The 12,418-nt window shown below is 43.9% G+C and overlaps 2 protein-coding genes across 10 annotated transcripts in view; one reads left to right on the forward strand and one right to left on the reverse strand.

Annotated features, from left to right (window-relative positions):
• The window catches only part of CCDC149 (coiled-coil domain containing 149), a gene marked incomplete at its 5' end in the record, with an annotated part of 58,872 nt that extends 52,579 nt beyond the window's left edge, over positions 1-6,293 (reverse strand). For 3 of the 4 annotated variants that reach the window (XM_083630386.1, XM_083630387.1, XM_083630385.1), the window contains one exon: positions 5,928-6,293. In XM_083630386.1, coding sequence (XP_083486512.1) covers positions 5,928-6,293 — 366 coding nt within the window. Of the gene's footprint in view, positions 1-5,682; positions 5,796-5,927 lie in introns of those variants that run through there. The other variant, XM_083630388.1, reaches the window with a different exon arrangement.
• Positions 6,294-6,348: 55 nt separating this feature from the next.
• LOC310770285 (uncharacterized protein) overlaps positions 6,349-12,418 on the forward strand; it is a gene marked incomplete at its 5' end in the record, with an annotated part of 36,702 nt that continues 30,632 nt past the window's right edge. For 2 of the 6 annotated variants that reach the window (XM_083630873.1, XM_083630874.1), the window contains 2 exons: positions 6,349-6,520; positions 9,085-9,179. In XM_083630873.1, the coding sequence (XP_083486999.1) occupies positions 6,349-6,520; positions 9,085-9,179 (267 nt within the window). Of the gene's footprint in view, positions 6,521-6,748; positions 8,191-9,084; positions 9,492-11,183; positions 11,275-12,418 lie in introns of those variants that run through there. The other 4 variants (XR_014552023.1, XR_014552026.1, XR_014552024.1 and 1 more) reach the window with 4 other exon arrangements.

Consider the following 12,418-nt stretch of genomic DNA (forward strand, 5'->3'; position numbering starts at 1 on the left):
TCACTTTTACATTTTCACTTTTGATTTATACTTAATAGTACTAGCGTCTCACCACCTATTACACAGAGGTAGTGGCATACAATTTTTCTAAATGCAAGTGAACCAATCTTTCACGTACTGTTGGGCAAACTTTCAAACCCTTTTAATACATACAGCTTCTCTTTTATTTCTCGGGTTCTTCTCTTCCTTGAAACCTGTGGTTGATATTGAGCAAGAGGGCAAGTCACCATCGCTATTTATGCTTGTGTTTTGTTACCAAAAAGGCCCATCAATTTCACCAGCTCGTCTCTGCCACCTGCTTCCAGCTTTTTCTTCCCTACCTTCTGGTCCTGCATCACCTGTCTTGCCTTTGCTCTTCTCTCTTCTTACCTCCCACATTCTCTTTGCCTCCTCCTTGCACCTCCCAGTTCCTTCTCTGTTATCACTTACTCCCATCTCACCATCTTTCACAATCCTTTGTCTCTCCAGTCTCTTTACCTTCTCAAACTTTTCTATACTTTCTTCCTTCTACTTCATTTCACCTGCTCATTATTGCCTGCCTCCTTCAAATTTTCCTTTCCTCACTTTCTTTCACCTTATTATCACCTTCTCTGCCACCTTCGATTCACTTCTCTGTGACTCTTGCTCACGTCTAACATCAGCAGGCCTGAAATCAAAGTTAGCAGCACTTATCACCCTCGGAACCTAGTATACTGTAGGTGGCAGTTGTTCTTTCTTGCCCGTTAGCTGTATAATGCTTTGAGGAAATTCCCGATTCTTCCACATTCAAGCACCATATGGCTGTAGTTCCAAAACAAGTGTTTTTTTTCCCTTTTAGTTTGCAAAATCTTGCCATTTCATCGTTCAACTAAATAAAATTAATTTTCATTCCAAATCAACACTGAAATATTAAAGTGGCATATTTGTTTAAGAGTAAGTCCCATTAAAATAAAGGATTTGCATATTAATTTAATTAAGATTAACTAATGATATCCTCTCCCTTTCATACAGATTCCTCCTTTTTTCTGTCACCTGTGGACTCCTTTCTCTCTCTCTCTCTCTCTCTCTCTCTCTCTCACACACACACACACACACAGAGAGTCACCTGTCTCTGCCTTCTCCCTGTATCAGCTTGTATCAAATCAAATGTACAGAAAAGCTGAAGTTTCAGGACACTCAGAACCCAATAAAGGCAGCAGTTGTTTGCTGTTTTGTTTTACTTATTTCCTTTTTAAAAATTATGTATTTTATTCTGCGAACCACCCTGATATTTTCTGATGAAGGGCAGTCAAAAGAAAGAAAGAAAGAAAGAAAGAAAGAAAGAAAGAAAGAAAGAAAGAAAGAAGATAGATAATAGAAGCCAAACTAGCTGTAAGGATGTGGAATACAGTGCCACTCCTTGCTACACATGCCGTATCTACTTCCCGCTATGTACTGAGAATTTGTCACTATTTTATTCTCATATGCAAATGTCTGGGCAATAATAATCCTAAGCAGCCAAAAAGAATGCAATGCTTTCAAAGTTTTAATATCAGAATGGCCAAGGACTGGTTCACAGATGGACGTACACCACATGTTCACTTAACACTTGGTGACTTGCGGTTTAACGTGCAAGCTAAGAAGCACTGAATGTTTGTTGACATGAGGTAATAGTAGGTAGATACAAGGGGAATTTTTTTTGAAGATCAAGGTGTGGGTAGGTGGGTGTAAACTAGCTTGTGAGCATTGATGTCCTCCAGCACCAGTTCATCTCCTTTAGGGCAACCCTTTAAACTGCAAGGGAACTTTACAGATATGGTACTGTACTGTATTTGTGTTATCACAGAACAAGACTTGAGTTAGCCATCTGTAAAGCAGCCCTTTCCTCACTCGTACCCCATTTAAGGTTTGCATCACACTTAAAAAACCAAACAAAAACCCCGTGCTCGTTTAAAAATGTAACATTTGAATGTGAGAAGCAAATGTTTCCATACACATGTCTTGGATGCGAATATTCATCAGACAGACAGGCAGAGGCCATTTGGTGGCAAATCCAGATTTTATGCAACATAGTGTGTGAAATAGTGCTCAGAAGATGTCTGTGATAAACATCTACTGTGTAAGCTGAGGGGGGATTGTAGCTTTTACTGTATTGAATCATTTGAACCATTGCTTCTAACCCTGCCGACAGGTGAGTGCATGTGAAACCTTGTGTGGCGCTTCCTTAAGAAGCAGCTGCAGATCTAAGCTTTAAACAAGAACCATTTCCTCAAAGAGCCCATAAAATCCAATCATCCAGTGCAAAACAAGTTTCAGAGCTGGTTTCCAGGAAGGTTTGCTTTATCACAGTGACATCAAGTGCCAGGTCTTTAGACCAGCAGTACAAATAGACAGGAACACAGGTAGTGGGGAGAAACTGGCAGCATGATCTTATGCACATTTATTCAGGAATAAATCCCAATTAGCAAAACTGAGTTTATTCCCATGTAACCCTGTGCACACTTACTTGGGTGTTATGTCCCATTAAACACAGCAAGACTTACTTCTGAAAAAAACATTGGTAAGTCTTTATGTCTTTATTTTATGGACCCTTAAAATTTCCAATAGGCAAAGAAACCCAATAAATATGTGCAGTTCCAGTTTTCCATCTCAGTTCCTATCCTTGCTTCTTATTTTTTTGCTATGTTTTCAAATAATTACACTTGACTAATTTCCTGCTTAGTAATATGAAACTGTTTTCTCTTTTTCTTCAAACTAATGGTAAGTTACCAAACAGGATTATATGGTAGCTTTAGATGTATATAATAATGTACATAATTGAGCACTGCAAGTAAGGATGAGCAGAATATTGTGGATTTGCGAGGGCTGGGGAGGCAAAGAGAAGGAAAGACCATTTATTCTCCCTTTCCATCACCTGCAGCCAATAACTTATCTCTATTTACCTTCCAGCCCACACAACCAAAAATGCATCTTGAACAGGTTATTAATCCTACATTTTGCATAGGTTCAAGATTAGGGGCCTTTAGAGTCAAAGAGCATCTTACACAACTCATGGCCAAGATTGCAAGGCCTATTTGAAAATACACACCCAAATTCATTGTGTATTGTTGCTTTTCTTACAGAAATCCCACCCCCACCCCCAGCTAAATATTTAGCTTCCCACCAGCAGTTACCCTATCCTCATGGTCAACACATGAAGGCAGTCTACTTTCCTACTTCATCCTCTGGTATGTAGAGGAACTGTCACACCAGAGTGAGAAGTTGTAAAGGTAAAAGGTAGAGGACCCTTGGATGGTTGAGTCCAGTCAAAGGGTGTGGCACTCATTTTGCTTTTCAGGCCGAGGGAGCCAGCCTTTGTCCACAGACATTCCCGGTCACGTAGCCAGCATGACTAAACCACTACAGGTGCACAGAGGACCATGATGAGTGCCAAAGCACACGAAAATGTGATTTACCTTCCTGCTGCAGCTGTACATTTTTATCTACTTGCACTGGTATGCTTTCGAACTGCTAGGTTGGCAGAAGCTTGGACAGAGCAACAGGAGCTGACCCTGTCACACAGATTCAAACCGCCGACCTTTCAATTGGCATGCCCAAGAGGCTCAGTGGTTTAGACCATAGCACATCCCTAGTTAGCACAAAGCGTCACAGAACATGGAAGGGAATCTCCTGCAGGTGGTCTTCATCTTGGTCTCATAAGGCCACCATCCTTCTGCACCACAAAACATTTAATACCACTACCATTTTTTGCCACATACATTTGTAGTTGTTGTTTTTTTCCGGCATTGCAGGGGGCTGAGCTGGAAGGCCCTTGGGATTCCATTCTATGATTCTAAGTATTAGAATGCTGGTACTCCATATGTGACCATAATCATTCATAATTGCCAATAACTGCCTGTGCCAACATATCCCATCATTTCTTAGAAACATTTTCTCAGAGCAGAAGCAACATGGCATGAGGGGGTGCTAATGGAAGGGCAGGGAGTAAGATTGGGATTGAAAGAAAGCACAACTGCCTGGCATTTGTTTAGGACCCAAAACCTAGCCCAAATTAATATGAATATCATGGAAGTGAAAAGAACCATGGACAGGCAATACCCACTTTGTAGAAGCGTTGCTGACCCAACGGCTGCTTAGAGAGCTTAGTTACACTCTGATTGACATCCTTTCTTATAACCTTAGAGTCTGGCTGTGTTACTCAGCTGTGGGTGTGAGATGCTGGTACAATAATATAGGAATCAAAGTGTTCTATGACTACAGAAGGAAGATGTTATTGAGAACATCAGCAGAGAATTGAAACCTAGGGAAGCAGCCATTTTGAGATACTGTGGCAAACACTAGTCAGTGTTTGCCAAAGTTGACTAGTTCCAACAACACTTCAATCACCTCTGGTCTTTTTATGAAGTTTACAGCGGCAATTATTACAGTGGGATTGCAAATTTCTTTTTTTCTCCTCTTGTACATTGAAAAGCCACAAGGCAGTCAAAATTTAGCAGGTGAATGTGTCATTTCTCCTTCCCTCTAACAAGGAAATGATAGGCTCATACTCAACCAACAAAGATTCTGTTAAAAACACACAGAATCCTAGCCAGAAGAAAAATAGTAAGTTGACAACTGAATGAATTAATAGGCACAAGTTAAAAATGGAAAACAGAAAAGAGTGGGGGGGGGCAGCAACAGAATCACAGGGGGTGGAGAATTTAACCCATTAGTCTCACCTATTGTGGTCTCTATGGAAACTATTCCCCTGAAGCTGCAACTTACATCAGGAGGGAAGCCTTCACAGGGCAAATATGCTATGCAGATATAGCATAAGCTGCCTACTTACATTAAAAAACAACAGCAGCAACAGCACATTAGTTGCAATCATGCAATGGACATTAAATTTAGTTTGGCCCAGAGTGGCCAGGTCTTTTGAGGGCAAGAATCAAGAAGGTGAAGCCTGATGGGAGATGGACAGATCCCATTAGCATGCAGTAGTAGTAGTAGTAGTAGTAGTAATAATAATAATTTATTTATACCCTGCCGAGTAGGGGACATTGCCTGACAACAGGCAGAGAATGACAGCAAAATCCCTTGGCATCCGTCTGGATCGTGGTGCATGTCCACCCCCAACGTAAATATATTTACTTGGATATGGTGACGAATCTAAGAGCATATGGTTGCATAGTCGCAGACTTCATTTAGACTTTTAACCGAACACCTGCAGCCCTCCCCTTCACCAAAAAAGTTTGTGTTGAGTGAATAGCGCTGCAGAAACCTCTGATCGCACCCTGAGACCTGGCAACTCATTTTGGGGAATTCCTGACTCACAAGGTCTAAGTAAAAAAAAATGGGGAGATGGGAATAGCAAAAGTTTGCTGCTTTCAGCTTAACAGGAATAAGGGAAGATATATACTTCGCTCCAGACCCCCTCGCCCCCAAAGTGACATACAGGTAACATCCGTCATACCCCTCCAAGCAACAAGTGGCTACGATCCCTGCGGTGACACGCAACCATCCAGCTTTTAGCATTGGCCACACCTGGAAAAACTGAGGCAAGTTTTGAGCTTAGCCCAGCTGCTTTGGCGGGCCAGGGAGGTCCCTTGCCCCAGACGCCACCCCCCAAAACCCCACCACCACCACCACTGCAACCCTTATGCACGCTTAACTGGGGGGTGGGGATGAATTCACAAGTGACATGCTGCACAGTAAACACGCATTGGGGGAAGTGGGGCTGCAAACCTTAATTGCACTAAGGAGAGGAAAGGGAAGCAAGCCGCTCCGACTGTAGATCGCGTATATATGCACAGCAGGCTGCCGGAAACGCCAGGAAGGAGAGGGATGGGCGACCCAGTGCCGGCTCCATTGCACCACCAACGCGGGTTTTTGCAGGCCCGTTTGGGGAGGAGAGCTGGGGGGGAAATGGCGGGAAAAGGCAGCTCCGCCTTCCAGTCCGCGGGAGGCCTGGTTCCTTCTCCCCCTCTCACCTCGCTCACCAGTCCCTGCCAGTCGCTCTCGGTGCGGTTGTTGGAGTTCATGGCGGCGGCTGGGCGGCTCCAGCAGCTGCCGGCGGCGAGCAGCCGGGTCTCCTCAGCGCCGCCGCCGCCGCCGCTGCTCCTCCTCCTCCGGCTGCTTTTGCGCGACGTGGGCTTCGGGGAACACAGGCCGGCCGCCGAGCCTCGCGTAGAGGCGGGGCCGGCGCTGAGGCGGCCTCGCCCGTCGCCTGCACCTGCTGTTCTTCCAGGGCTCCGACGCCTCTTTTTGCGCTTTATAAAGAAAGAAAGAAAAGCAGCCTCTGAGCGTGAGGGAAACTTAAGGCGTGCTTGCTTGTTGGCCAGGTCGGCCTGAGGCATTTTGGTGCCTGAGGTGAAGCCCGAGGCTATTTTGGCGCCTGAGGCGAACCACAAAATGCCGCCTCCTTTCCCTTCTCTCTCTCTGAGGGAAGAAAGGCTGAGTGAAGAGGACGTCAGGAACAAGGGCGATGGACTACATGACCCTCAGGGTCACTTTTCAGCTTTAGGATTCTGTGATCTGCATCAGGATCCGCCGCCCAAGGCAGTTGCCTCACCTTGCCTAGCAGGTGGGCCGGCCCTGCTGTTGGTTGTTAACACATTTGAAATACTTGCCCCTCATGTTCACTTCTTCAGTAGCCTGAGACAAAGCGACTGTTTTGTTGTTGCTTAGTCGTTTAATTGCATCCAACTCTTCGTGACCCCGTGGACCAGAGCACGCCAGGCACTCCTGTCTTCCACTGCCTCCCGCAGTTTGGTCAAACTCATGCTGGTAGCTTTGAGAACACTGTCTCACCATCTCGTCCTCTGTCGTCCCCTTCTCCTTGTGCCCTCCATCTTTCCCAGCATCAGGGTCTTTTCCAGGGAGTCTTCTCTTCTCATGAGGTGGCCAAAGTATTGGAGTCTCAGCTTCAGGATTTGTCCTTCCAGTAAGCACTCAGGGCTGATTTCCTTCAGAATGGATAGGTTACAAATAATAATAATAGTTCAGTATTTCCCCCTGATTTTGTTGCTAACGTCTACAGTCGCTTTCTGCTTGAGTTTTATTTGTGGTGCTGCAGAGGGGTTATTTTGTACTTCTTGGTGCAGCACTTTGGTTTTTGGGTTGTTGAGCGATAGGCCAAGCTTTTCATAAGCTTCTGCGAAGATATTTAGAATGGTTTGGAGGTCATCCTCTGGGTGTGCACACACGTTGTCATCAGCATACTGAAGCTCTATGATGGAAGTTACGGTAACCTTACTCTTTGCTTTCAGCCTGCTCAGATGGAATCTTTGGAGGAGATGGAGAGTTGCACGCTGACCAGTGCACAGTCTTCGCAGTAAGGCTCTGTTCCCATGGCATGAGTAGTCACAACGACCGGTAGATTCTTATCTGCTACAGCCTTCATCCACCTTCACAGCCATTGTAACCTACCACTTGTTATCATCTGCCTGTTCTGTTGTTGAGGACTTCTTGGATCATTCTTTGTCTAGCTCCTTCCCTTTGACCTTACCGCCTTGAGTGACCCTGCTGGGAGTACGAGATTCCCGACGGCTTCGCTCACAAGGGTCATACGAACGTGCAATCCCGCTCACCACGACAAGGTGATGATCCAGCGACTGAGAGATGGAAGTCTGAAGCACTTTGACAATAACCAGGGGCTAGAGTTTTTTATTGTAAAATGCTTTTTTATTTTTGCCTTTCTGCCCTACAACGAGTCCCGAGGCACTCAGAAAACATAGCAAATCTCAGCTTGTTGGCATCCGTCTGCCTCGAGACACAATGGAATATGCCTTCTGGGGTGAAGTTAAGCCACTGCGGTAGCAGCCCTGAAGTAACTTCGAAGGGGCAGTATGTATGGATGTCCTGGGTTGCCCAGATGACAAGACTCCTGTCTCAGCCTCGCTGATATGGTCCAAAGGAAAGCAGAGCAATATGTTTGGCACCAACTTGGCTGCAGGAGTTGCCGGAAGGAGGCGCACAAGGTGCCATCCAACCATCTTGGGCTCTACTCCAGATTTGTGTTGGGTTTATTCCTGAGCTTTTTCTTCTCTAGAAGGTTTAGGGTCAGAGTTTTCCTTCTCCTAGATGGGCTACCTTCCCAGTCTGGCAAGCTCCATCTGCCACTCACTTGCTGCTACAGCACATGCAGTTTAATACTTTGTTTAATACTATGTTTCTACATACCACAGGGATGTTGATTTTAAAGAATGAAAGAAAAAAGAAAACATTATCAGAGTATGGTTACATAGATATAACGTAAGGTTTTGCAAGGACAAGTACATCTGTACTCTCAACTTTTCTCATTTTTGTGGTGGGGTGCGTATTTGTATCTCTGTATGTGTGCCAGTTTTAATACTCTGATTTGAATATGTTTAGATTAATATTGTGGTATGTCTTAGCAAGTCTATTAACAATTTATACTTCATTTTTTATAAAAAATGAATAAATGTGGAACACGCAGCTGTGATATCTTATGTATGATGTATAACTGTTCTCAATAATATTTCCTGTTTTGAACCTGAAAAGGCATGCAATCTGCTTTCATGGTCCTGCCACTAATTTTCATACTACAGGAATATAATGTAAAAATCTGCTTTCGTGGTCCTGCCACTAATTTTCATACTACAGGAATATAATGTAAAAGCAGGTGTACATCTGCAGATATCAAGGATTTTGCCATAATCCTTGGAGCTAGAGCACCTCAGACCAATACACACACCCCCCTGTGTGCATATATGTGTGTGTGTGTATATCCAGTTCTCTCATATATATATATAAAAGAACTGGACATATATTATATACCGTATTTTTTATTCATTCATATATATATATATATATATATATGTGTGTGTGTGTGTGTATATATATATATATATATATATATATATATATGAGAACTGGACATTTCCACGTTATATGCCTGAAGCATATAATGCATAATGCCTTAACAAGGCATTACACCTCCAGCATCTATCTGTCTTAGGCAGTGTATTCCTATAAAGATGTGGGGTCCAATATACCCAAAACATTATTTTTTTGCTGGATCAATCTAAATTTTAAATTGTAAGGAAACATCATGTATAGATTCTAAAATAATTTCCATTGCTTGGGTTGTATAGCACATTCTAATTCCCCATTCCATTCCTTTAGCCACCTGTGAAGATCCAATGATGTCAGAGCAGAGGGTCCATAATTACACATCAACAGGTGTTGTGACTGAAGATAATGCCATTCAGCATTCACTGGTAAGTGATATTTAAAGTACAATATTGTATATGGTCCAAATTATTCAGCTGATCTAATGTACAGCTCCCACGGTCAACATACTATCACATAAATTTGAAACCTCATCAATTATTAAACTGTTGTAATGTAAACGTTATCTTTTCAACAGCCTGTACTTCCTTAAAGTTTCAGGAAGTAAGACATAACAGTATCTGAATTTAGAAATCACTAATCAAATTCAAGGGACGCGGGTGGCACTGTGGGTTAAACCACAGGACCTAGGACTTGCTGATCGGAAGGTCGGCGGTTCGAATCCCCGCAACGGGGTGAGCTCCCATTGCTCGGTCCCTGCTCCTGCCAACCTAGCAGTTCGAAAGCACGTCAAAGCACAGGTAGATAAATAGGTACTGCTCCGGTGGGAAGGTAAACGGCATTTCCATGTGCTGCTCTGGTTCGCCAGAAGTGGATTAGTCATGCAGGCCACATGACCCAGAAGCTGTACGCCGACACCCTCGGCCAATAAAGCGAGATGAGCGCCGCAACCCCAGAGTCGGTCACAACTGGACCTAATGGTTAGGGGTCCCTTTAAATCATCAAATTAGGTTTTTGCTTTCTTATATATTCTAATGACCTCTTTTAACTTCTCAAGTTCATTTATAATAATTGTCAGGGGACTGCCATCGGAACAGGGGAGAAAGCCAGGGGGATGCAGAGAGCCTCTGCCGCTCCTGAGGAGCAACACCTTGTCCAGCGGTGGAGAAAGCCACACCTCCAGTGGAGCAGAGTGGGAAGGGGGCAGCCAAGCGAGGGGACGGCTCGAAGATGCTACTGAGAGCCCAGGTGCCTCACCTAGCACAGCTGACCAGGCCCAGCTTATGCAGAGGGATGAAATGTAAGGAGGGAAGGCGGAGATTTGGGGTGTCTGAGTTCTTCTGTTGGGGGAGAAACCGGAAGGGGCCACTCCCGGAATCTGCAAGTGACTGAGATGGACATGAACTTTCTGGTTCTGCACTGTAAATAGTTTGCCCAAATAAAAACCTGCTAGAGACAGGTCGGAGTCCTGCCTGGTTACTCGTGAGCAACCACCTCACCACCTGACAATAATGTTTTTTAAATGATTTTCTGGACCAGTGGAATGCAGTTTCAGTCTCAACGCTGAATCAGTCCCATCTTCTTCTCCCTAGCAAAGCTTAAAAAGAAATGAATCAATTTTCCATGAGGGCAAGAAGCTGCTTCCCCTTTGCTCTCTCAGGGACACCACACATTATCAAATGTATTTCCCATCTTAATTATCTTAAAATATAGTCTAGAAGCTTGGAAATAAGTAGGTAGCATCACCAAACACCTCACTGGCTTCCAAACCCCCACTTTCCCTGACATACTGGCAAGATTGTATTTTTCTTCAGTTATCTCTATTTATGATCACTTCCAATTATTTTTATTCTCTGAGGCTTTAGCTTCCTCAGTAGTGCTCTTCAGTAGAAGAAAGGTGGCTCATTTTAATCCTGTTATCTTGCTGCACATAAATTTAGTGAACTTATTTGTTTGAATATTAAATGTGTGTGTGTATCTACACACACATACACAGACCTGAGAAATGAAGTAGGATTAATGAATCTGAGATCAGAGTGTAAAGTAAAAAAAAAATTAACATGCCTTATGCCTATATTCTTTTGCATTGCATATTTGAAGTTTGGTGACATTTACCTAGCTGTTGATTGCAAGTCATAAGTGATGGTAGACAAATATAACCTGTTTTGTTTGTTGAGGTAACATATCTAGATCATCAATAATATCATCTGTTGACATAAGTGAGGTATAGTGCCATGTTTGTCTTGCCATGTCAAAAATGGTACCAGTATGAAGAGAGCCTGATACTTTATAGTCCTCTACATAGTAGTATGCAGCTAGACATATTTATTTATTTATGCTTTGATTTTTAAAAAGACCTAAGACATATAGAAATACAGTTATGGAATTCAAAAGTGGAGATAATCATCATTATTTTATTTATTTTTATACAGTCTTCCAGTTTCCCCCAGAACTGGGATTCAAAGCGACTTACAAAAATTAAAGCCAATATGGATAAAACACTGATAACTAAAAGCATGTGAAAGATAATAGTTAAAATTAATTAAATTATAATGTAAAAACACTATGACTTGTTTTATTTCAGAACCAAAACTGGCCTCTGCCACCTTAGGATTTCTCTCATTACTTGGAATTCAGAAGCCATTCTCTCTCTGGGTTCTTGCCCTCCTTATATTGTCTGAATACAGACTCTTCCTCTCTCTAGATACTAAACAACATGGTCTCCTGTGAAGGGTGGTCCCATTAAGGAATTTCATGCTCAAAGCACCCGCATTTATCATTGCATGGTTGAAATGTAATGTTGCGTTCGGCAGTACCCATGTGCAAATTTTTAGTTTGCTAGTAATCAATCGTGGGGCTTTAAATTAAGATGGGAAATAATCAAAATCAATTAGAGAGAAACTTTGTAACACTAGTATGACAAAATGGTTTGTTTCAATTATACTAATGGGTCGCAGCTGGAATGAATTGATGGATTCCCCACTGAAATCAATGGAGCTGAGAATTGGCAGGAGCTCTGGAAAGCTTCTCAGGAACTGTGGCAGTGTTGGAGGCAGCACCCATAACAGTGCTCCCAGTGACCATCTGCAGCATTCTTCTTAAAATTGCCTTTTAAAGAAACATAAGAATTGCTTTGATGGACCAGACCAAAGGTCCTTCCAGTGCTTCAGCCTGTTTCTAACAGCACCCTGTGGGAGGCTTTGGGGCTGTGATGGCCTGGGAATCTGATTCAGAGGCTGAACCGGAGGAATCCCAGCCTGCACAGGAGTCCCCGCCTCCAGGGCCGGCTGAACTGGGGCAGGGCCTTGATTCTGAAGTGCTTGCACCTGTGCCAGATCCTCAGGAGCAGGCACCAGGTGAATCCACTCTGGCTCCAGAGGTGATTGAGGACTCAGTGCCTACAGGTGAGTTTCCCCCTGGGCTCAGTAACCCTTCAGCCTCTCCTGAACTGCAGAGGCTCAGGGCAGAGAGGCGAAGGGAACTGGTTTCTCCCAGGAGGAGTGCTCGCCTTAAGGCCAGGAGAGGCGGGTCTCCTGGGGGCCGGGACCACCCCTGGCCTCAGAGAAGATAAAGGCCAGTCAGCCCGGTCCCAGGTTGCGGGAGCAATGTCGTTGTTGAGTACCTGTTCCTGCCCGGACCCAGACCTGACCCTCCAGTGTTCCTGTCC

This window comes from Podarcis filfolensis, assembly GCF_964270895.1.
Source record: "Podarcis filfolensis genome assembly, chromosome: 9".
Classification (NCBI taxonomy): domain Eukaryota; kingdom Metazoa; phylum Chordata; class Lepidosauria; order Squamata; family Lacertidae; genus Podarcis; species Podarcis filfolensis.